The sequence below is a fragment of the Varanus komodoensis genome, unplaced genomic scaffold, assembly GCF_004798865.1.
Source record: "Varanus komodoensis strain SLA01 unplaced genomic scaffold, ASM479886v1 scaffold10, whole genome shotgun sequence".
NCBI lineage: Eukaryota > Metazoa > Chordata > Lepidosauria > Squamata > Varanidae > Varanus > Varanus komodoensis.
The window spans coordinates 34411005-34436784 of NW_025335269.1; the positions used below are offsets into that span (position 1 = coordinate 34411005).

The following is a 25780-nucleotide window of genomic DNA, read 5'->3' on the forward strand; positions in this document are numbered from 1 at the left end:
GGAGGGCCTTGTCTGCAGCTGCTCCCAATATTTAGAATGCTCTCCCCAAGGAGATTCCTCTGGCACCTTCCTTACTTTCTTTTTGGCACCAGGCAAAAACCTTCCTTTTCAAAAATATTTTAATAACTAATGCCATAAAACCTTTGTTTTGTATTTTCTGCTTGTATCTTATTATTTTATTTTTAATGTGTTTTTGGTTTTAATTGTGTTTTTACTGTGTTTTTATCTTGTAACTGTGAGTTACCCAGAGGTGCTGTCGCACAATTGGGCGGCATACAAATGTTTTAAATAAATAAATACATAAATAAAGGGGCAATTGGCCACACCCCTTTGTAGCTCTCTTCCCAGACTATTTCTCAGCTTAAGCGGAAAAAGACAAAATGGGAAGTATTTCTTCTTTGCACGCCCTTCTGAGTTTCCGGTGTGCTCCCTTCTTATTCAAGAAAAAAGGAGAAAGAAACACAAGGCCAATTTCCATATTTCTTAGATCCATTTAAGCAACTAGAAAAATCCAGAGGAAGATGGAGAAATAAAGAAAGACAAAAGGAGGAAGCAGGACTGTCAATACCTCTAAAGGTTCACTTTGGAATGAAGATGCACCAGTAGAATAGGCTGGACACAAAATAAGAATAATTTCTTGTGAAAGAATCTCCAACCATTCATTCATTCATTCATTTATTTATTAATTAAAACATTTTTATGCCGCCCCATTCGCCAAAGCCTCGGGGCGGCTCACATCATCTTATCTATTTGGTGCTCTTCTACCTAGGCAAGCCTTGAATGACTTCATTCAGTGCTTTCCAGTCTCAGCAAGCCATGCTGATCCTATACTTTCCTCCTGGTGGACCAGAAATGAAAGGTCAATAAAGGTACCAGAGGATACACAAAAGCTTTAATTTTCTAGTACTATTTACCAGTTTGTGCACTAAGGTGCCAAGTCCCAAAGGCATCTGTATGTTATACAGCAACTTCATCCTGACGAATACATGGAAGAATCTTGTTCCAAAAGGATCTTGTAAAGTTTTACTTACAAAAACCATCTATTTTTAGGACATTTTTGCACAATTTGGATACACTGGACAAGATTTTTGTCACCCAAGTTCCTCTTGACTGCATTTGTTCAATGTACGCAACCTTCCATTGGATGAAGTGGACAGAGTCCACAAAAGTATACACTATTAAAATGTCTGTTGTTCAGGGGTCAGAAGATTCTTCCTTGTTTTGCCACAACAGGCTAACATTCTACCCCTCTGTAAATTGCTACTTACTTCAGTTTCCTAAACTTTTCCCTGCCAGCAGCCACGTATCTGCCTCCCTGCTCCAAATCAGGAAGGTCCATAACGGAATGCCCATATCGGGGCGTGTATAGATTCCTCACTCCAAAAGGTGTCGGCACACCTTCATTCAGCTGTATCATGAAGGCTTCAAAGTTGGGCACATAGCGATGATTGATGATAAACTTCCTCCCCAAATAGTAGGGGTCCCCATTCCGGTACACCCAAATGGTCCGGGCAGGAGTTGCATCTGTCAGGCTGTAAGCAGCACGCGGCCGCGTGGCTCCCCCCATGCCGAACCCACCAGCTTAGACAAAGGGACGGGGAAGGGGCAGGAGAGACGACCCGACAGTGCATCCAAAAGAGAGGCGCAAAATGAACCGGCTTCAGAGCCTGCCAGACCGCCTCCTGCTCGGATGGTAGACCTGCTTCTCCAGCCTCCTACTCCATAGTGTCACCACAGCGGGCACCCCCCCACTGGCCCCACCCCTAAGGCTTCCGAGGGGCAGCTGTGCCTCTCCCGACTTAGCCTTGGGCCCCCCAGAGGGCTGGACGTCACCTGAAGGGGGCGGATTGTGACTCACCGTCCGCAGCAAATAAAACGGCTCTCTGCAGGGTGCGGGTGCGCAAGGCCGCTGCCCTGGAGACGGATTAAGCAAGGCGAAGCGGGGCTGCGCGCAATCCCGAGGCTTGGAAAGGAGGGTGCAGCTCAACATCAACCCTACTTAGCCTTAGACCCATCGGCGCGGGTGGGGCTCAAGGAGGCGGAAGCCCTATTCATGTCGATGGACCTGCTCTGATGTTGGATTTCGCCCCTTAGTTCCACGGCGGTGGCTTCCCCCTTTGCAGCATCGACGGCGTGCTCCGCAGCGCCATCCTTTAGCAGAGGAGTGGCTAACAGGTAGCACGACCGGCCCAGACTCCCAAGTTCCATCTCCATTAACCGGAAGCTACCGAAGCTTCTCTCTCTGACACTTTTCAAATCGCAAAGTTATTATTTAAAGGGGGGAAAAAGTCGCTCAGCAGCACTTCTGGCTGGTGGCTGCTGCCTCAAGTAGCGCCACGGCTCCGCTTTCTCTTTCTCCCGCTCCTCCCCAGCGGAGCGCCCACCTTTTCCCGCCGCTTTTCTTCGCACATTGCTCGGCTCAGCGCAGGAGCAGCGCTTCGTGCTCGTTGCATGTGCTGCGTTTCTGCAAACAAAAGCGGACTGTGCTTCTCGCCTTCGGGGAAGAACGGGAAGGGCTTCACTTTATAGTTATACACTGGCGATATTAGCCTGCTGAGCCAAATCTCTCATGCTTGCAACATAAAGTGCACATGAGAAGACCCTAGCGAAGATGTTCGCCCTATCCTGCTCTTGTTCTGCAGTCTTTCTGGTATGCGGGATCAGAGCAATCTTCCAATTAATAGGAAGCCAGAGATTGAAGAGGAAAACCAAACTTTTCGAAAAGAGTGAAATGTATCAAATGATTAACTCAGTGCTGTTTCATATTGCAAATAACAGAATCCTTTAGATTTTTAAAATGTTCTCTGCTGAACTTGCAATAGAGCAACAATCAAACGGTGCTTCCAATTAAAATAAAATGTGTTCTATCGTAGAATCGCCCTACCTCAAAATATTATGGGCTGTCCTGCAGGATGACCACTTGGGCAGCACAATAAGGAGAAAAAGATTTGTGTGTGTCCATGTATATGCATAGGTGCACATTCTGAAATCGCATATTTTCAAACGTTAACAGAAATACAATACCATAGCAGAGAAGTGAAAATAGCAAATACAGTACCTGCGCGCCTGCTGTTCGAATGCTGATTGTTGCGGAACTAGGACTAGGCCTCACCCTGCTCTGCTTTACAGCTCCTTATCTTGAAACAAGACTTGGACTCCATGAGAGAGCCCTTCAACTTAGAGGACACCTTCAAGTAAAAAAAAGGACTGTCTTCCAAGAGCCCTTCAAATAGAGGACTGCTAGTGTTCAAAATCATGCATTATTTTAATTAGTCCATGTAACACTTGGTTCTTTTCCAAGGAGCAGTTAATACATTTTTTCCAGACTCACATCCACAGACACAAAGTTAGATCTGCTTATTCTCACTAAATTGATTCATTTATTCGTATAAGAGGATTATTAACTGTCAGAGGGCTTTCTTTAAAAAATGCTATAAAGGGACGTGATCATGGTGTCCAATTAGTTTTCTCACACTTGATTTAGCTTTAATATTATAGAAGATAAGTTAGGAAGAGTCACATGCGGAAGGATTCTCCCACTCCCTCTTCCAGGTTAGTTTCCATTTCCTGAACAGCCCTCCTTCCTCCCTCTGGAAACACCTACAGCGTAGAAGAATTTTGTTCCATAAGCAAATGTGTGATATGATAATTTCTTCCCTAAAGATATGAACAATATGGCCTAACACAGATGCCCCACTTTAATACCACTCTCAGGATCAGACTTGGAGCAAGCAGACTTGTCAGAAAATACACCAACTGAAAGAAGTGTCGGCCAAGGGATGTCTCTCAGCCCCTTCCTTTTTAATGTCTATATTAACAGCATTGTTCAAGAACTGAGCAGCCTGGTATTTTGCTGAACATCAAGCTCTCCGTTATTCTGTATGGTGATGCTATTGGTATTAGTTCTTCCAAACTGGTATGAGTAGGCTACTGACTGAGTCTGTTTAAAAGAGCACCTGATAAAGATACAAAAGCAAAAGTAGTGATTTTTGGTAGGAAGAAAAAAACTCCTTTCTGGAAGTGAGAGAATATACTCATTGAACATCTGTGTTAATTTAGTAGATGGTTGGAACTCGGGATTAATGCCCAACTCTCATGGATCCCATGCATCCTCTTCCATGTACACCCTGAAGCATTTTTTTTAGGAGGGTTGCTTATGCCAGCAGTTGTATTTTTAAACAAAATGCTCCCACAACTGCTGTGTGGTGCAGAGATATGGGGTTATATTAATGTGTCTGGTCTAGAACTCCTTTATAAGATTCCTGCAAGCTGCCCCTCAGGGTACACGAGCTCCTTTTTTACAGGTGGAAACAGAAATATTCTCCATAGAAAGACATGTTCATATGGTACTTGCTCTGTATTGGTTGAACTTGTCTTCTATGAATGAGTTGCACTTGCAAATAAATAAATAAAAGGTTTCTTAGCTGCAAAGCCCAACCCAAAGTTCTTAGATAAATTCTGTAAGTCTTAGGATTAGTACAGAAGTTCTACTTTCCATGGGTTCCAAAAGAGTTAAACAGTTAAATAAAGAAAAGATCCATCTATATTTGCAGACAAGAGCTTTTTTTGGTTCAGATTAGAATATTGCTTCTGTGAAATAATGTCTGTATTATGACCAAGGTTGCAAAATTTTATCTAGAAAATTAAGGGCAAAGCAGCACCCTGTAGCTCTATAGCAATTTATGGAGAAGGACTGTACTATAATTGATCCTATCGAGTGGATGTATGATTATAATTGTGTCATTCTAATTACTGTTTTCATACTTTTCCCTTAAAAATCCATTTTTATAATACGTTTGTATAGTTTTTAAATGGCTTGTAATTTTTTACTGAATTTTAGATTGGTTTGTATTTTTGTTGCATTTTATTCTCTGTTTATTTGGATTTATGTTGGCTATACCTATGAACAATAGTGAAGGACTGACGGACAGACAAGATAAAATAGGTGGAAGTGCAGAATAATGAGTATGCAACTTACACAACCAGGAGTGTAAATATCATTTTATTATTGTTTAATTCATAAAAGAAGAGCATTTTATATGAAAAATTTGAAAATAATAGATACGGCTTCAAAACTAAACAAAATAATAAAATGGTTCTCTATACACAAACTCCAAATATATTGAAGTATAATACTACGCAGATGACCAATATATTTTGCTGTCAGTTTTGATAAGGTTAATGTCTCTGGAATCTATAAAGCATGCTTCCAGAGAATAAGTTCTATCAAACCCAGTAGAAATGATAAAATCAGGTTGTAAGTCCATATAAATCATATCATTTTAAATTTTATCACATATAATGCAACAATTCACATAGGCTTTGTTACAAATAATACAAACATTTTAAACTATATCACTGCATTATGACAGATGATCTGCTTAGGGGGAAAAAACCATTCCTTTATGTGTTTGAGGCATGTGTTGCCTCTTATCATTACTTAAAAATATAATTTCCTAAATCAGATAAGCCATTAGCAAATATATTTTTATTCATTCGACTAGAGAAATGATGCTATTCTTGTACATCTGTAAAAAATTATGTTTGAATCAGTGATGTAGAAAATAGTATAATTAAGTGGATGTATACATGGAATGTTGTCCATGGGGTCGCGATGGGTCGGACATGACTTTGCGACTAACAACAACAAATACATGGAAATATTCAGTTTAGCTTAACATTAAGTGTAATTTTGAAAACCCTTTCCTGTGAAGATGTTACATGTGCGTGTCTGGCAGAGCTCTTGGAAAACCCCACAGTCGCATCCTACTTATACCTCCATCAGGAGCAATTGTAAGCCTCACATGAGTAAACACATCCAGTGTCTGTATGGCAGTACTGTTAAAAAAATGCCTCTTGTGGGGTTTAAGCTGTAGGGGAGAAGAACATAGTAAACATGGTACATATAACTACTGTATTAACTTCAGGCAAGACTGTCATTAAAATATTTACATCACCCCGTGCTCCAGTTGTGAATGTGCCACACTTGGGGCCTTTGTTTTTCTGAAATTCATACTATTTTCTGAAAGTGCTTCTTACCAATAATACGTTAAAGGAAGGGTGCATTCACCTACAAACAATTGATCCAGACATTCCAAGCATACCTTTGTGGAAGGCAGCAAAATACTCCATTTTGGGCCTTGTTTCCCCATCCATTTTTGGGATATGCATTCTTTTTCTTCTTGAATGTTCAAAATACAGGCCTCCAGTTTAAATGTATCCGGACAGTTCCCTAATAGTTAAAAAAGGGAAAGGAAGATCCCTTTGTGATGATATATTTTTCCCCAAGCAAATTAACGTCACAAGTGGCTACATAATGGACCTGTGCGTAACTCCAATTAAACTTCATAGGACTTGCTTCTGAGCAGACAGGCAGGTGATCACACTGTAAAGCTGCAACCCAGTGCACACTGACTTAGGGTAAGCTCCATTTAATTAAGTGGGTTAAATCCAATGTCACTCTAGCAGATACCTGCTAATGTGGCAAGAGATTCCCCCTCTCATCTCTTCTGCAGCCTCCTGCACTGCAAAATTTCCCAACCCTGCAAAGCCAATTTCAGAGGCTGTTCTGGGAAGGATGAAACTGCTGCCCATCCAGTTCCCTTGATAGAAGCGCTTCTGTCAATGAAACATTACAGGATTCAGCCCAGTGAATTTTACTGGCAGGTAAATATACTTTGGATCATGATGCACATATTACACAGTATCATGAAAAGTTTACAGAGCTAAAATGTAGGTTAATGAAGATCAAAAACATCCATCATTTAATATAACAAAAAAGCAGAATTTTAGGGGGAAATTGAGTCATAATAAACCTTCATGCAGTTTTCCCAATAGGATTTAGCTAGAATTTAACGGAAAAGGCATGAGATGGATGACAAATATTGTACCTTTAAAGTGAGTGGTGTCTGTTTCAATGTGTGTTATTACTCCAGAGTGACCTAGTCGGTAGACTGCCCATTCACTTCCTGGTATAAGGAGGATTCCCTTGTCATCCACCTGGAATTAGAAGGAGGGGGGTTAATGATGGGTTTGCCTGCTGCTGCTGCCACCTCCAAAGAAAATGCCGGCTCAATCCATTCACGGTGTCCTTGTAGGACTCAATAGACCCTGCTTTCCGGCTCCCCTTCCCCTGCTTGCATGGTGGGAGGTTAGAGGGAACGGAAGATGTGGTCGTACATTGGTTACCCCCCTCCCATCCCTTCCCCTTTTTCTATGCCTGGTAAATTAATTGTGTTCACATATGCAAGTAATTTACTGGGAAGAAACAGTTTGCTGGTTGGAGAGAGGAGGGAAATAGAGGGGTCAGTTGTGGTTGCATCAGAACCTACCCCATTTGGATTGGTGAACCATATTAGCACCACAATTAGTGAATCACAGAGCAGACAGTAAAGACAAGGTCTAATGGTGTAACTTTTCTTTAAATGACTAGCGTTTACTTTGCTTTTTACATGCAAATCAGTGTGTTTGTGAATCCTTTTTTCTCCTTTTCATTACCAATATAACTTTGCCAAGCACTGTTGAATGTAGACTGGACTGCTTCTTTTAATAAAAATCAGTGTTCTGCTACATGAGAATTGTTTAGAAATCGGATATGAATTGTTATAACAAATTTGTTCCTTACTTTTAAAACTGGTGGTCTTTCCAAATTTCTTCCTGTTTCCCATCCATCTTTCATAGATTTTGCTTTTCCAATTCCTACCCAAATGGAAAGTGATACTTTAGTACAGAGGAAATAAATGCTGTTAATTATAAATCACCTGCCATTCTATCTGTTCTGGGGTGGTTTGCTTTCTATTTTAGTGAGTAAGGCTGTCAACTGGTTGAATAAATCATATATTATTTACTGTGTAAGTTTTAATTGATTAGTGGTTAAGTTCATTAAGCCGCCCCGAGGCTTCGGCGAATGGGGCGGCATAAAAATGTTTTAATAAATAAATAAAAAATAAATTAAATCAGGATAAATTTACATAGGATTAAAACAATATTTTCCAAGGGAGAAAAATGCTTTCTTTGAACAGGATTTGAAGAAGCACACAATTAGTTTTGCACACGCAAATGGGCTTTGAATTTCTGTGTATCCAACATCAACTGCCCTTGCCACTCCTCCTCTGAAACATTTGGCTTGAGGGAGGAAGCAACTGAGACCCTCAGTATGGCTTGAAGATGCTCATCAGTAAGTTCGGACCTGAACTTTGACTTATTAAAGTTCATGGTGGAGAAGAGCTTTTCACACAGATAGGTGCTCCCAAAAAGGCACATGGTCCGCTTGAACATCCTGGAAAGCTCAGGGAAGGTAAGGGGCACGCGGGATGAGCGGCCCACCACCACCGCGGTGGTCGGCCTTGGGCGGCAGCAGTGGTGGTGGGCCGCTCATCCTGCGTCGCTCCCGGAGGCCGGCCTGGGTGCCGCCAGCACTTTGAAGGCCACAGGGCCCCTCCCTCGTGCGCTGCCCGTCCCGGCATGCAGCTTAGAGGGAACATTGCGCCCAGGGTAACAACTCACGCAGGTGCGTGTGAGAAAAATGCGCGGGCCACACTATCACTAAACTTTGATATCAAGTAGGGGCCACAAAATATTATTCCATGGGCTGCAATTGGCCCATGGGCCGTGAGTTTGAGACCCCTGCTCTAGAACAAGCCATGAGAATATCTGGAGAACACAGGCGTACCAATGTGGGATCATGATGTTGTAAAAAGTCCTGCTAATTTCTGTGAGTGAGGTTTAACAAATGTACAATAAATGCCTTATGTAGAGAAACCCAAATATTTTGTGGTATGTGGAGTTGTCATTTAAAGAAGGAAAAAAATTTAGAAGACCTGCCTAATTCTTGCTTGTGCTCTTTGGATCCCTGTCTCTGCTTTTAAATGATGCAAACATGTATCACAACAGGTAGCACCCTAAAAGAGATGCTTCTTGCTATGTAAACATGTTAACCAGTTAATTTGGAACGTGTTTTAGCCAATAAAAATATTTTCAATTATGTAATCCAAATATCCACCAGCTAAATGTTGTAACCTTAGAATTTAGTATACATGGTAATCAAGACTTGTTTTTTTAATCCATATGGCATTAACACCTCAACTGGATCTCACCAGTAGGACTCTTTCCTTTTTCTAGATATGGGTTTTACTTGATTTCTCAGAACTTTCTGTTCCTTTGTTTTCCATGACAATATGTTTGATAGAGTCTGTAATTCCACTCTACCATCATCAGCAAAAGAGAGAAAACTTGTATAAGTACCCCACAGAAACCAGCCTCAGGAAGCAAAAGAACTCCAAGAACATGCTGCTTGGAGGAGCTGGTGCTATGTTAATGACACAAGGATTAATCCAAATTTATTCTAACAGCAGTTTACTAGCACAATAGGTTGTCGTCTAGCTATGCTGCCAAACAATCCATTCTGGAGGGTTTCCAGGATGTCCTTAGCAGATTTTCAAGGAGTGCAGGTGCTCCAGGGGAGGTTGCCCCGTACTGATTCCACTGGCAGGATCACATCAGTATTTTGTGAAATCTTCCCTGTTACCCATCAATTTGTGCATTTAAAATTAAACAAGTATTTAAATAAGAAATTGGTTATACTTTTCCTACAAGAAAACTGAGCATATAAACTATCCACCACCCTTCAGTTGCAATTTCCTACTCTTCAGGGAAGTGGGGAGCATGAAATGATATATCTGAACAATTACTTTCAAAATGTAATGCCTTGCCTATATACCTATAAACCAGAAGAACTGTTTTTAAATGAGTGAAAAAGTCATGCCAAGCAATGTCACTGAGCTCCCACATGAAATGAGAAAGAAGCCATCATAAGAACATAGGAAAAGCCATGCTGGATCAGACCAAAGGTCCAGCTAGTCCAGAGCTCTGTACATACAGTGGCAAACCAGCTGCGCACAGGATCCCTCAAGCAGGATGGGGGCAAGACCCCCTCCCGTCCAAGCACCTCAGCAGCTGGTGTATGCAGGCCTGTGGCCTCAGGTGAAGGAGGTAGTAGCCAGCAAGGTTAGTAGCCACTGAGAGCTTCCTCCCTTATGAATCTGTCCAATCTCTTTTTAAAGCCATCCAGATTGGCAGTCATCACCACTTCCCATGGCAGCAAGCTCCATTGTTTATACGCTGTGTGAAGAAGTATTTCTTTTATCTGTCCTAAACCTCCCACCAGTCAGCTTCATGGGATGACCTTGGGTTTGAGTGTTGTGGCAGATGGAGAAACTCACTACTTTTCCCACACCATGCATTATTTTAAACACCTCTACCATGTCTTCCTGTACTCGCCTTCTTTCTAAGTTGAACAGTCCAAGTTGTAGCCGCTCCTCATGGGGGAGCTGCTCCAGCCCTCTGATCAATTTTGCTGCCCTTCTCTGTACTTTTCCCAAGTCAATAATCTCCTTTTTGAATTAAGGTGACCAGAATTGAACACTCTATTTCACATGTGTTCCATATGACTGCTGCAAAGTGTCTATTTATTCCAGTTGGGTTTATGCTGGAGCCAAAGGTAAGTATCCTTGGATTGGGCCCATGAACAATAATAGTGCTTTGTGTCATTGTTCTCATGTTGCCACTTGGGTAGTTTTATGCTAAGAAGTTGGCAGTTTGATTTTATGAAAAATTGTATCCTACTTACTGCATTGAATGAAACTAAACTAACAGTTATAAATAAAGCCCAGCATTATTCTTACCTAAAACATTTTGGGGATGACCTAATTGTGCACCACTATGCCCAATGCAGACACCTCCATTCACCATTGCCACCAAATCACTCAAGTGATTCTGGCCGGAAAGTGACCAGTCTCTCAGCATCGTGCCATATACTTTTAAACGTGCAATCCCACCATCTGCAGAAAAAAATAATAATTCCTACTTAAAGCTGAAAAGAAAAAAATGAAGGCCATAATTCAATTTGATAAGTTAATACATATATACACACCTATATAATTTAAGAGCCACATGGTGTAGTAGAGCATATAATATTCTCTTGCAAATAGGTGCTGGTGGTGCTAGGACAGGCAGTGATGGCAAGGAACGTAAAGGAGCCGATGTAGTTACAAATGTTACACCTGCTGCCATCAGTGACGGCCCCTCCAGCAATGCCAAAATGGAAGTTTCAGGGGTAGAACAACCCATAGCAAAACCTATGATCAGTTGCATGCACCATTGGATGCTTACAGTGGTGGTTTAGCACTATGTGCAAAGCCACCTGTAAATGAAGATATGCATATACAGCAAATTCATACAGTAGATGATGCTTTGCAGATGTAAACTTTTGCTCCTAATGAATGCTTGGAACTATGTTCCTCATGGATGCTATTAACTGCTAAGAGATAAGACTGACTGGAAACAGATGTCAAATAAGTCTTTTGATGCACCTATTATATATATAGACATTACCTGGATGTAAGTTGAGTCTTAAGTGAGTCCACCTTTGCTTGGAAGTCACAGAAAAATAGTTGCGGGCAGTGTCAAGGTTTCCTGATTTTACCTCTGACATAGGAAGCAAGAAGGTCCATTCATCTGATTTCATCTGGAAAGAAATGTTAGTGTGCAATCCTGCGCCTTCCCATCATCCTCTGGGAAGCCACACAATTATTCAGAGTCCTACCTCCAAGCCCCTGAGGTCCTCTCCATGCCCTGACTTCACTGCTCCCCCACTGCCCTTCCCTGATGCTTTAGATGGCTGCAGACAACTGTCTAGAGAAAATACATGGCAGAGGGGCAGCAGTGGCAGATCTCACCTCTGCTGTGCTTCACTCCATGCATAGGATGCATGTAAGCCACCAAGTTACCGTATTTTTCGCTCTATAAGACGCACCTGACCGTAAGACGCGCCTAGTTTTTAGAGGAGGAAAACAAGAAAAAAATATTCTGAATCAAATGGTTTACTAAACTATTTAATAAACTATAACGGAATACAGTAATACCGTATTTCAACCTTGTAAAGTGAACAGCAGTCAACAGTGGCATCAAGAACCATCATCACTGTCATTAACAAAAGAGAGACTTTAAAGTTCGAGTACTCTTCTAGTTTTCGTTGAACCCATAGAACTCATCATCACTAGAGTCAGAAATTATGAAGCTCTGTTGCTCACAATCACTGACATCACTTTCTTCACTATCTTCATATAAGACACCATCTTCGGTTCCATCCAAAGCATTGCTAATTCCACATTTTTTGAATGCCTGTACGATTTCCTCCTTCCCTGAGTGCCATGATGTTTTCACCCATTCACAAACTTGAGTGATAGTGGGCCTCTTCATTCGCCCAGTAGGTGCCAGATCATGATTACCAGCAGCCATCCATTTGTTCCACTCTTCTCGCATAAAGACCTCAAATGGTTTGAAGATGGAAACATCGAGAGGTTGCAACTGGCTGGTAAGACCTCCAGGAATTACAGCTAGATGAGTCTTCACTTCTTTAAAGCACTTTTTTGTAGTTTTGCTAATATGTGCTCTAAACTGGTCAAGCACTAATATGGCAGGTTTTTTCAGAAGCCCTCCAGGACGTTTGGATCACACTTTTTCAACCCATACTCTTATTCCATTTTTGTCCCTCCATGCTTTCTTATGAACATGTACAACAACTCCTCTTGGAATCACTTCTTTTGGAAATGTTTTCTCCTTTTGAAAATTAACATGGATGGCAATTTGGTGCCATCTGCACAGCAAGACAACACAACTGTGTAATGGGTTTTCTCATGTCCAGAGGTTTTCCCGGTGATAGTTTTGGCACCTTTCAAATCAACAGTCCTATTAGATGGCACATCAAAGGCACATCAAAGGTTAGTGGGACTTCATCCATATTCCCAATCTGGCCAATTTCAACCCTATTTTTCTTCCTAGCATCAATTACAAATTTCTGAAAAGACAGAATCTTAGATTCATATTCTTTTGGCATTTTTTGTGCAATTCTAGTTTTGGTGCGTATAGCAAGGCCACATCGCCTCATAAATCTGTAGCACCACGATGGTGATCCAGTAAAATCGTGAATGCCTTTCTCTACAGCAATGCGTCTGGCTTCATGTATTATCATTTTTGTAGAGACTGAGAAGCCATTATTCATGTGATGTGTGATCCATTCAGTCACAGGCACATTCCCCATCACTTCCCCATGGGCTTGCCATTTGAAAACACACACTGACCTGTGATTATCAGGAAGCTTTCCATGGATCAGAACGGTGCCTGCTTTATAAAGTTAATAGAAGGACCAATATCTGTTAGTTGATCAGACACATTTTTTTTAGGATCAGTGGATATTTGAACAGCATTACCTTCGTGTATGAAGTTTATTCTGCAAAGGCTGCTTAGTCTACTGTGTGTTTGCTTTACCGTACAATATCTCATTTTTTGTCAGAAGTTTTTTTCTATTATTCACTAATAGGGCAGCGTGAACATTACTGGCTTTTTTACATTTCATCTACTATCTCTCAGCAACACTGGAACAACGCTGCCATCTAGCTGGTGTTTTGTTTCATGCGCCTTCTCCTCACCTCTATGGAAGATGTCCTCTCTCCTTCTGATCTAAAGCTCTCTGCCTTGGTCTCCGCCCCCCGTCCCGCCTCCTTACAGCTACGTGGTGCCGAGGTGCCAAGGGAAAAAAAAAAGTTCATCCAGCGGCCATACGTCTTGCCCGCAGGAGAGCTAAAGGTACTGAAGGCATATTACATGTCCCGGGCGTTGGGCACACCATGCTGCACATCTGACAGACTTACTGCACACACATATTCGCTCTATAAGACGCACAGACATTTCCCCTTACTTTTGAGGGGGAAAAAAGTGCATCTTGTAGAGCGAAAAATACGGTAGTTAGTATTTGTTTGTTTGTTTATATATTTATTTGATTTTAGAGCCTGCCTTTTTCTTTTCCTTTTTTTAAGAACTCAAAGCCACTTACATCATTCTCCTCCTCTTACTCTCAGTCTTATCCGCACAACAACAACCCTGTGAAGTAGGTTGGGCTGAGAGTCTGTGACTGGCCCAAAGTCACCCAGTTGGCTCCATGGCTGAGTGGGGACTCGAACCCAGATCACCTGTGTCCCAGTCTTATGCTCTTAATCACAACACCCCACTGGTTCTCTTCAAAACTTAAGTCTTGAAGCTTACGAGGGAGGATGAGGGCATTCAATCGTGACTTTTGCTAACTTGCTTTTCCGTTTGTGATAGCCATGTTTTGGTTTCTTTTTAATACATCACAGCCCATAAATATATTGCTTTTATATTTTAGCTTTTTGTGTCGCTGTTAGAGTTAAATTTTGCTGAATGATTTAGTTGGCTTTTAATATGAATTTGCATATTACAAAACAATTTTGAGAATATAATACAGTGCTAAACTCTTTGTTATCTTTGAAGACTCATAGCCACAAGGAAGGGTCATATTTTGATGAATCCTTCCTTTATTTCAAACACCCGTGAAAGCACAGCCAAGAAATGATTATCTGTGTTCTGTCAAGCAGATTTCTTTTTATTGCATTGTACAAACCTGTCTAGTCCCTGCTGTAATTAAGGAAAAATGCATTTGAATGGACACCTGAATCCTGAAATAGGCCTCTCTAGTTAACAAGCCAACCCAAGGATGTTATAAATGGTAATAAGATTTCACATACAAGTTACAACAGGCTATACTCGAGAGCGCTTGAACAACTCAAATGTGAAATTACTGCTTTTCTTTAAAAAATGCACAGCTTGTTGCTGAAATGGCCTCCTTAATACAGGACTAGCCATTTCTATAAAGGAATCAGAGAAGGAGCCAGAAACTAGCAGAACTGTCACTCTAACTTTTTTCTCAAGTAAACTGGTAGAAAGCAATATTAAAGCTAAACATGTGGAAGATGAAGCCTTGCTGAAAAATAATCTATGGCTTTCACAAAGGAAAACCATGCACCATCAACCTTTTAGAAGTTTGTGTATCTTGAAGATACAGAGGAGAGATATATAAATTAGCCCCTCACAGCAACACAGGTTGCTTGTACTGACTGCCACGTCCACACCCTTTTCCTTTTACTTCTGGGGAAATTCCAAATGCCCATTGCTTGAGGCCCTTTCTCACGCCCAGAAAAATCAGTCCAACAGATGTGAGGTTAATGAGAGAAACATGTTTGTGACCTGATAGCCCCATTTGTGTATTCTTGCATTTACTCTGCACTGTGAAGGAAAAGACAACTGAGGGCAACCCAAAGGATCAAGTCCTGATGGATGCCCCCTGTGACTAATGGCTACAGCATTTGAGGTTTTTAAATTTAGAAAAAAGTCAAGGAAAGGGAACATGATACAGATGTATAAAATTATGCATCCTGTGAAGAAAGAGAGTAGTGAACCCACAGTCACCTAAGGAAGCTGTCAGGACAAAATGAGTGAAAGCTCTGCCATAATGTGTCTGCTAACTGTAAAAGAGGTTTAGACTTAAGATGGGATTCCTGGTCTGATCAAGAATCCATGTGGCAAGTCTTGCTCCCCACCTGCAACTTAAATAATGTGCCTGCCTGAAGCTTCTTCCTTTGGAGGCATCCCTTAGACATGCTCATCTTTGCCTGGCCTGAAAGTTCTTCCATTTGGGTTGCCTTAATCCATTCAGCCCTATTCCTTTGCTCTCATGTGCCACTCACAAACTGATCCACTGCCCTCCTCCAAACTGTGTACATAACTGATAGGTTATAAAAGCATCTTGTCCAGACTCCATCTTGGTAGTCCCTTTGGGGGCTACCTACATGCTGCATCTATTCCTGTATGTCTGAATAAACTATAAATACGCTTTGATTCTACACCCCCTGTGGACTCTGGTTTTCCTTGTCAAAGCCAAGTGATGGTAGAGTGAGGACATAAAAAGAAGTATTTTTCCACAGAGTAGCTAGGCATCCCCTTTAGGCCTCTGCGTTAAGGCTCAGCCTGACATCTGTCCAGCTTTCACATTTGTCCTTTAAAAAGCAAAGATTCCTGGACATGGTTACTATTAATTTTTTTATTTTGCGTTTTCTCTTATCTTTTCAGAAGAAAGCTCTGGACAGTCTCAAGATGTGACTGTAGCACAAGGATGGCTGACTGCTTTTCTGTTAGTGGCAGCAGGACAGCTTTGCACCTTCAGGGTCTTTCAGGGAAGGAGGAACGGCTGGCAGGAAAAAGAATCACAGAACTGGATTGGATCTAGTGCAGTTCCCTGCTCAGGGCAGTTTCTGCAATGCAGGAGGCAAAGCTACAGAATCCCTGACAGGCAGCCATCCCAGTTCTTCTTGAACACCTACAGAGAACAAGAACCCCCCATCTGCCCTCACAATCGTTCCACTGCCAAACAGCACACGCTGTTAAGAAGGGAACTGAGCCAAGGGGGCTGTAGAACGACTTGTGGGTGGGGATGTAGAGAAAGAAGGGGTGGATGAAAAGGGGTGGAAGGAGAACAAGAAGGGAGGGCAGCAATGGTCCCGGAGGGCACCTACGAAGGGCACCCATGAGTGCCTCGAATGGCATCCAGCAGAGCTCTTTACTCCCTGTCCCCTTCAAGACCAATTTTCAATTCTAAAAAAGATGGAAACCCATTAGGGTCCTCCTTCCTGTTGCTGAACCTGTCACTGATCGACTGTTCCGTGGGCAGGAAAAGAAGCAGGGGAGAGCAGGGCTGGAGGGGAGAAGAGGGAAGAAAGAGCGAGACAGAGAAGTGAGAGGAGAAATGTCAAGGCTAGAGATCGGAAATGGGAAGAAAGTTGAGATGAAGGGCTGAGCCAGAGTGGAAGAGCAAGGCTGGGGCGAGGAAGTGGGAGAAGAAAGACTAGCAATGGGGAAAAAGAGAAATAGCAAGGGAAGGGTTGGGAGAAAGGAACTCTGGGGTCAGAGGCTGGATGGAGGGAGAGCAAACAAAAAGAGTCTGTGTGGACTGAAGAAGACCGAGCAGGCCAAGAAGCATCTCTTTCCATTTCCCCCTCCCTCCCTCCCAGCCTCTAGCCTCCCTATTTCCTCCCGGGTTTTGACTAGCCATATTTCCATGGCACCAGTTGTTGGAGTAGCCACATCCAGCATGGAGGCCAATTTATGGGCTGCTCACAGCAGCTTCTCAAATTCCCAAGCGTGCCCTCAGGTCCAAAATGGTTGTAGACCCCTGGGATACCATGTGTGGCTGGAGGTATCATGCGCCCCCTCAGCAAACACTTCACTGATTAGAAGTGTGGGCAGTGAGAATAAGAGGCTTCATCAGTTTCATAAGAGACAGCAATGCTACTACAAACGTCTCAAGTGATCCCTGATCTGAACTTCCTCCAACCCAAGGGTCACAAGGTACCTCCTTGACAGCCTGGAGCTCTTCATCTGAAGCTGCAGTTCCCATTCTCATCCCTCTGGGTGGCAGTAGTGGGACCTCTTCTGGCAACAGAAACATAATATGAGCAGAGTCCATGAGACAGCAGACCATTTTTAAATAAAGATGCGTATTATCTTTAGCGTGTTATACTAGAAACCAGATGTCTACCAGACTGTCCCATGCTATATGGGCAAGAATGAGATATGGAAAAACTGAGGGCAAAACTGGATATGACATGAATGCGTGTCTGTTTGTCTGTTGACTCCCCCTCACCCCGCAAAAAACCCTACAGTAAGGTTTTTATTATTATTCGAATAGGGATTATGCCATGTGGGGAGGGAAATTGAGACTTTTACCTGTGTCATGGCCCCAGTCCAAAGCATGCCTTTATTAAGGTTAGCAGACAAAAAGGAGACAACACAGAGACATCTATTGTACCTGGATGTTTCCCTCTCCACAGCTACTAGGAGTTTTGAGGGGGAGCATTTTGATCAGGGCTATGGAACAAGGGGAAAAAACTAATTCCCCTGCTCAGATTTCTACCACCGCTATCCTGCGGCTGCTTTCAGGGTGCATTCACAGGTATCTTGTCTAGTTGGGTTTTTCTGTCTGCAATCTGCCACATCTAGTGTGTGTCATAATGAGGAACTGCAGCAAGGGAAGGCCAGAATAGGCATCTGTGTTTCTTTGATCCATGCCGTATAGTACAGAGTTCTGTCTATTTAGACAGCAGGCACCTAGATTTAAATCTCCAGACTAACCCAGATGAAATGTCTGTGTTTAGGTTCATAGGAGAAGCAGGGATTAAAATGGCATACATATAGGGAAAATGCACATAATGGAACACTGTATTGGCCCAGACTTAGGCGTACATTAATTTCAGTGAGTCTACTCATACTATGACTAAGTTTGAATCCAGTTCCTTAGCTCTAGCACTTGCCTAGCTTTTATATATAGTGTTTGAATATTGGATGTAGGGCTTCTCTACACAAAGGTTTTAGCCTGCTTTTTTTTTACTGAAACTTTTGTTTTCATTGCAGGAGGAATATGTGGGGGGGGGGGGGATTCAGGTGGTTATATTTCCCTGCCTTTCTATATATTCTGTTAACCAAGCACAGCAGGACACTGTGGTAAGTCAGAAAGCTACTGCACTGGCTTTTGTTCCTGTATGTTGTGACTTAGAATTTAATATCAGACTCTCCTCACTCTAAAAAGATCCCGCTAGAAAGGCTGGGAATATGGAAGCACAATAAATGGATTGCATAGAGAAGCCTGTAGAAATGCCTGCAGTGAAGCCTGAAAAATAAAATGCCACTGATGTATGGGTACATCGGCTTCCCCTGCTGCTAGGACTAAATATCACCATTGCTACTGGTGGGATCTAGAAGGCTTCTGTCAGACTGAGCCGATGCTAAGCCCAAATGGGGCTAGGATTAGCAGAATGTGCTGTGTAGGATGAAAGGGACAGCAGCATACCCGCTGCATACCGTAGCGGCCAGAGAACCCAGCAGTAGAGACATGCTCTTTTACGGATATGCTATAAGATCTTGGCGCCCCTTTCAGTACTAACACAGGATGGAAAACTTTACTGGGTGGTAGCGGACTGTGTTAATACCAATGTAGTATCGCTGCACAAAATAAAAGAAACAGAACGTGAATTGTGAGAGTGCATCTGTGCTTAGACCTCCTGTGTTGGCATGCTCTTGCTAGCTAGACCTGGAAAGGTCTGCTTAAACCCCTTCCTCATGCCCACAGCTGATGCTTCTTGATGTGGGTTGCTTGCCATAACTTGCTTCCTCCATCCCTTTCTCTTAACTCTAGCCAAGAAGACTGAGAGGAGACATAATATCCCTCTATAAGTACCTCAAAGGCTGTCACAAAGAGGAAGGTCCAGATCTCATCTTGCTGATGACAGAATGTAGGACATGGAATAATCAATTCAAGCTGCGACAACCCAGATTCAGGCTGGACAGCAGGAAGAGCTTCCTCACTGTCAGAGCAATAGAGCACTGGAACCAGCTGCCTAGAGAGGTGGTGGGTCTCCCACACTAGAGACATTCAGAAAGAAACTGAGTGGGGTGGTGTACCTTGGTGTCTTGCAACAGCAGGGGGTTGGCCCTGATGGCCTTCATGGCCCCTTCCAGCTCTAAAGTTCTGTGATTCTAAGTGCCTTAAAATATCCTTCCTGAGCCTGATGCCTTCTGCATGCACTGGACTGCAACTCCAAACATTTGCATAATCAATGGCCATGCTGATCCAGGATGGTGGGAGTTATAGTGAAACATTTGAAAGGTGCCAGAATGGGGGAAGGTTGCCTTCAAGAAAAGTTTCTATGCATACGTCTCACCAGCAACTGAGCTTTGTTAGTTCTGACGCAGCATCAGGCCTGCTGTGGGCATTCTTAACATTTTAGTTACCTGGCTTCAAGAAAGCAGCTTGGATTGATATCCACGGAGCACAGTTCCCAGCCAGGTAAGATGTGTCTGCCTCAAACCCATAAATAATACCTGGTACACCCAACTGAATGATGCACCAGTCATGACCTTAAAAAGAATGCAACAGTTGTTTATTTTAAAAATTACTCTATAATCAATGTTAAGATTGGTTCAGGAAATGAAAAGAATTGACTTTATTAGTATGAATGCAGCATGACCAACTAGATGTTAGAGAAATCAACAGATTCAAATAATTTTAGATTTCTATGAATCTGATCCACAGATTCCACAGTAAACCATCTTCTCCTGAGTCAGTCGGATTCTGTGGGTTTGCTAACTACCATTGTTGTTGTTTCTATTGTCCCAAATTTCATACAATTTAGTCACAGAAAAAGGTTATGAATTTTAAAATGCGATCTGAAAGTACCCATATCTCCCAATAAAGTCTAAAGTAGTGGCACACTTTGAGGATTTATTTGCATACTTGGGGGAGTTTGTGCATTTTTGCAAGTTCAATTTTAGGCACGTGCAAATTTGCCCAAGTATAAATGAACGCATTGCACAAGATCCTATTCCATCAGTGACCAAACTACAGAACAACGGGTGCCTGGCAATCCACAAAACACAGATGGAAAAGATTAATAAAATCTGTACATCGGTATCGCCAAGAGTTTCCAAAGATGAATTCAGAGGAAAAGATGCAGAGTGACAGGTAGACTACATATGTCTTATCAAAGCATATAATCAAAGCCTGGGCAACCTGAACATGAATGTATTCTGCATGAACCAAATCCACTTGGTAGTGACTTGTGCTGAGTTTACTACTCTAAATTAACAGCTGGCAGAATAAATTCAATTGCTGTTCATATTCACCCCCATCAGTTTCAAAGGCACCTGAGTGGGAGCACACAAACCACAAGAAATATGAAAGAGAAAACTAAATGATAGGTTGCCATCTCTTTTACACACAAGGTAATCCAAAATGTTAAATTACAATGGATGTTTCGTTTTCTCAACGTCACCATTAATTTGGCTCCTTGCAAGAAAACATGACATAAGTGACAAATTGTAGATGAAAACCTGAAATCATTCATAGGCTTTGTGTGTAGCTTATAATTTTACAATAGATTACTTAGAGTAGTCCAGGGATCTTTACAGAGCAAGACTCCACCCCAGATTTCCTCATATTATCTTGAGTTCAGTTTTGCAGCTCAGCTACTAAATCAGTGTTTTACCTGGAATTCGCTTCCTCCTGGTTTCCCATCCATCCCTCCACTTCCCATACTCAGTAAATAGGTCTGCATGAAATACTGGCCTCTGCTTCTAAACAAACATAAAATAGCAAGAGGGCTCAAAACCTGATTTGCATTACAATCTGTCCCCTCATAAATAAACAACAAGCTTTGAAGTTAGAAGGCATTATTGTGTACAAAGTTGTCTTGACCCACTCAGAAGATAATACTTTCTGATTTTTCATTTTTTGTCAAATAAGCAAACCATGAAGAAGTGGGTAAGTACAATGAAGTGGCAGAGATGGCCCTGCAAGACCCTTCCCAGGGGGACCCGGGTGCACACACAACCAGCATGCGGCTCAGTTCTGCTGCCTAGCAGTATATGGGCCGGAACAATGCTGTTCAATGCTTCCATTGGCTTGCTAGTCTCTCCAGTGTCAATCTGTAGTGAGCCTACTCCAAAGTCGGAAACTTTTTTAATTCCCGTCATTCCTAATTATTGGCCATGCTGGCTGGGCGACAACCATGAGTCGGAGGCTAACAACGGGTCACAGGTCCCTCAACCCTAGTCTGTGCACATAACAGCTGTACCATTGTATGGCACCTTCCTTCAGGAACACATGTCTGTGCCTAGGCACATAGGCTTCCTGTGACTGACCGCAATTGTGCATCTCTTGGGGTGTGTGGCCAGCATGTGTTTTGGCTAGCCAACACATTGGGAGCCCCACCGCTTGGTTTGCTACCCCAGGGCACTGAGCTCCTGAACGGGGCTACTGGCGTTCCCTGGTGTGCTTTCTGGTCCCTGCAGCACTGCCCAGTGGGATTTCACAGCTTGGGGGAATGAACAGAACATAAGCTTGGACTGTTACTGGCTTTTAGTAATCATCTTTATTACAATCCATTTATAAATCAAAGAAGGGCCACACAAGCCTTGCCTACCTTTAACAGATTTTCTGCAGGAGCAAAGAAGTCATCTGTGGCAAATAAGATCTGTATAATATAAAACAGAAGCATGAATTATAACAGGACTTCCACATTTTATTTCACAGACCACATTGAAGCTGACCAAAGTAGTGGGCGATCTAGGTCCCTGGCTCATCCTTCCTTCTTCCCATTTGCATCTCCCCTGCTCCCCTTGTTAATACTCCTCAGTGTACAGAGCACTCATCATGGGAAAGCATAAGTGACCAAATTTAACAACTCCAAAGAGATATATCCATGCACATATTTTCTTTTCTTTTACAATTTCATTATTTGCTAAATAACTCTTACCTCCTTCTTGGTTATGTTCATCTGCGGGCACTGACAAGATCTGCTTTTCCTAACCTGGTGCTCTCCAGAAGTGTTGAACTGCAGTTTCCATAATTCTTAGCCAGAGTGCATGAGAATTATGAAAGTTAAAGTCCAACACATCAGGGGGGCATCAGGTTGGGGAAGGACCTGAATGATCAGCCTGCAGAGAGGAGCTGTTCCAATCAAGGCAGCACTCCTATTTGACTGAAGTAATTAATATCATAATACCTACTTTGCTGGTTTTTCACATCTGGAGATTTTTTATTTTACTTCTTCAATAAAATCACCGCACATTTTAAAGAATTGCACTGAAGGTACCTTTCCTCCAGTGGTTTCGCACGCTAAGTCATTCATATGCAGAAAGTCGGGTAAAACATTAGGTTCTCCTTCTCTGAGATGAGCCGACATCTATGCTCAAAAGTATTCCTTTTCTTCTGAAAGAGAAAGGAAAGAAAGTAGACCACAGTTCTCCTCCCCTCCTACCAATCTGTTGTTGTTGGCTTCTTAAAAGGAGGGCTACCATTCAGTTAAAGAAAACATAACCCATTAATCATGTAATTTTAATTGGTTCAGATACAATCCAACACATGTTTAGACAGGAAAAGCGGCCTACAACCCTCACTATGCTTTAGCCAGTTATGCTGGCTGGCACATTGGGAGCCAGAGGCCTCTGTCCAGTCTAAATACAACTAGGCATGCACCCTTTTAAAAACTGCATCGATTTAAATGTATTTTTAAATCCTGAATGCATATTTACAATGGCTCAGATCATGGAATACTTAAAATCAGCTTAAAGAAGTATACTGCAGGGAAGTTTCCCTCCTGGTCAGGAGCCCCCTCAAACAATATGGGATGGTGTACAGAGGAGGGATGGCTCACCACTGGGGGAAGACTGGAGAAGCTATTCAAGACTGCAGGCAGGAGGCAAATGCTTTCTTTCCATGAACTTCCTTAAGTTAGCTCTAAGGCTTTGTTTTTAAAATGACACCGACACAGCAAGCACCATCTTAGGCTTCCCTTTCTTTCTCTCTTACACACACATGCTGTGCTTCTAAGATAGTTCCTGCCATCTGCATTTTTACCTACTTATATTTTAAAAATTGCTGCTGAATTAGTTAATTAAATTGTTTTTTATTAACTGATCTAATTGATTAATTGTTCTAATTGATGGGATTAAAATTTCAGGCCTACGTAATAGAATAACACTCTGGAGTGTGTGGTCATCACAAAATTGAGATAATAGCATTAGCATACTCAGAGGACTAAGACAGTGCGTGGAAATATATTAGTTGGTAAATTTCAGAGGAAAGAAGGAAGGGTGCCAGATGGATTCTGGTCTGATCCATCAGAGTCCTCAGCTGCCAAACAGTCGTGTTACTGTGCTGAGCTCTACCGATAGACAACTTTGTTGTTGGCCACTGGGCAAACCAGAGCAGAACCAACTCCTTCCCTCCATCCTGCAAAATGCCTTTAATTCACGAAGCACCGTTTCTGCTATTTGACTGCAAGGCAGTAGAAGTTCCTGACCTGATATAAAAGGGGCATCACTGGCTCAGCCCAATGGTCCACCAAGCTGGCAGTTTCTAAAAATGTCTGGCAGACAGCTTCGAAGAACCCCGTAAGCAAGGCATGGAGTGGAATAACATGGACCCATTGTTTGTCCCCTTTCTGAAGCAGGTAGTTTATTTAGATATGACCAATGGTAGTCATGAATAGATTTTTTCCCTCCATTAATTTACTCCTTCGTTAGAGAAATGTAAGGCAGTGGCTCTCATCACACTGAACAGAAACAAATTCTCTAAGCTGGTTGTGTGCTGTGCCATGCATTTTCACTGAGCCTCATTGCATGACACAACAGCCCAGTGTGGTTCAATTTTCCCATCAGGACTCTCAAATCAAATTTTTGTGTGGCATCCATGGATACCTGACTTGCCTTGATTTGCCACGTTGTACAAACCCAGGCAGCAGGAGCAATTAGACAACCTTCAAACAACCCTACATTGTCTCTTCTGCAATCCATGACTAATTGTTTTCTTTAAATGACAATGGGTTGTAGGTTTTTCGAAAGGGATGGGGGGAATCTTACCTAATTTTATAAATGCCTTTCATATCTTTTTATTTATTGACTTTTCTCCAACACATTCACTTTCCTCCTAGAAAAAAAATACTCCCAGCTTGGATCATTCTGTCATTTTCTGCATCATTTCCCTCTCAGTTATACTTGCTGTATTTCCTTCGTCTGGGAAAACCATTAGTATACCCACTAGTCTAAACGTGGCCACATATTAGGTTTACATGAAGCCATTGCATTACAGGCAGTTTTATTTTAAATTCCTTTCCTACGCATCCTTTTTCACAGCTGCTATCCACAAAGTTGATGTTTTCATTGAGATATCTGGCAAGACCCCCAGATCCCGTTCCGGGTTAGTCACTAATCCCATCACTTCCAAGAATATGTAAAGTGAGCAATTCCTTCCCTAATGTACACAGTCGCACATTTGCTTCATGGAGTCACATTTGCCATTTTGTTGCCTGTTCAGCTATTCTGAGGGAACAAAGTTGGCTAAGCAGCCTGACTATTCCACATCAGGGATTGGCTGCCTCATGATTCGCTGGCCTTATCGTTTATGAAGGTTAAAAGCACTGGGCCCCGAACCATCCTGGTTAGAACCCACTGCCTGCTTCTCCCCACTGCACAAAGAGTTTATTCCTAGCCGCAGAGTATTACTGAATGATAAAAGGACCAGTCCTATTACACCACATCTGTTAAGTTTACTTAGGAGGAACCTTGTTTGAGAAACTTGTCCATCTTTCTCAAAGCCCAAGAATATAATGTTTACTTGGTACTTGGACAACTTGACCAACTGCAGACCTGCCAGATTTTGCAACTAAGACAGAGTGTTTTCTATGCAAGGCTGTTAAACCACACTCAGTTTTGTAGCAGAACTACCCAAGGAGCATTTTTCTGTTTTTCCACTACATAACCTCTAGGTGGCACTGAGGTATAGAGAAATAGCACAAATGCCTGAGGAAATAGTGCTTTCTTTTGCCTTCAGAATGAATACCCCATTTTTCTGCTCTAAAAATACTCACACAAAGTGCTGCTTACAACAAGCTAAGCTGGAAGGTCATATTGTCATGTGAAGAATCCATAAACAACTGTGAGTAGGGGATGACAAGCAAGCAATAAATGCTTCATGTAAAAAGCTCATAATGAATTGTGCTATCCTAGAAGTTATTTCACCACAGATCAGTAACATTTCCATTGTCAAAGCTAGTACTGTATCATTCAATCAAATAATTAAATTGTCATCTAGGCAGACACACCATCAAAAATGAAAATAAAATAAGGCAATGTTATTGAATAGAAACTTTTCATAATTCACTTGTAAAGAAGAAAATGCTGGTTCTTATGTATAATCTTAATAATTCGGTTAAAAGCTATTTGCCATATTGTTCCAAGAGAAATATATTAAAATCAGTTAATCTTACTCTTTTAGTAGTTTTGTTTCACAGCCGCCCTGAGGAATTGAAGAGTAAAG

General features: G+C 42.1%; 2 protein-coding genes across 2 annotated transcripts in view; both read right to left on the minus strand.

The window, feature by feature from the left end:
- Positions 1–1567, minus strand: part of DCDC2C (doublecortin domain containing 2C) — a 53385-nt gene extending 51818 nt beyond the window's left edge. The window contains exon 1 of the mRNA XM_044419156.1: positions 1269–1567. Within this exon, the coding sequence (XP_044275091.1) occupies positions 1269–1567 (299 nt within the window). The remainder of the gene's footprint in view (positions 1–1268) is intronic.
- Positions 1568–5036: 3469 nt separating this feature from the next.
- Positions 5037–25780, minus strand: ALLC (allantoicase). The gene is made up of 12 exons (XM_044419189.1): positions 25731–25780; positions 22557–22672; positions 21885–21935; positions 20949–21036; positions 19696–19821; positions 17261–17340; positions 11392–11524; positions 10683–10838; positions 7625–7698; positions 6891–6999; positions 6105–6232; positions 5037–5870 (listed from the first exon to the last, which is right to left on the minus strand). Exons 2-12 carry the CDS (start codon positions 22644–22646, stop codon positions 5718–5720), a joined length of 1188 nt encoding a protein of 395 aa, XP_044275124.1. The 5' UTR covers positions 22647–22672; positions 25731–25780; the 3' UTR covers positions 5037–5717.

Coding starts and splice junctions, on each gene's coding strand:
- ALLC (XM_044419189.1), bottom strand. CDS start 22,646: ATGTCGGCTCATCTCAGAGAAGGAGAACCTAATGTTTTACCCGACTTT. Junction 21,936..22,556: donor GCGAAACCACTGGAGGAAAG/GTACCTTCAGTG, acceptor TATATTATACAG/ATCTTATTTGCCACAGATGA. Junction 17,341..19,695: donor AGCTGCTTTCTTGAAGCCAG/GTAACTAAAATG, acceptor TTCTGTTGCCAG/AAGAGGTCCCACTACTGCCA.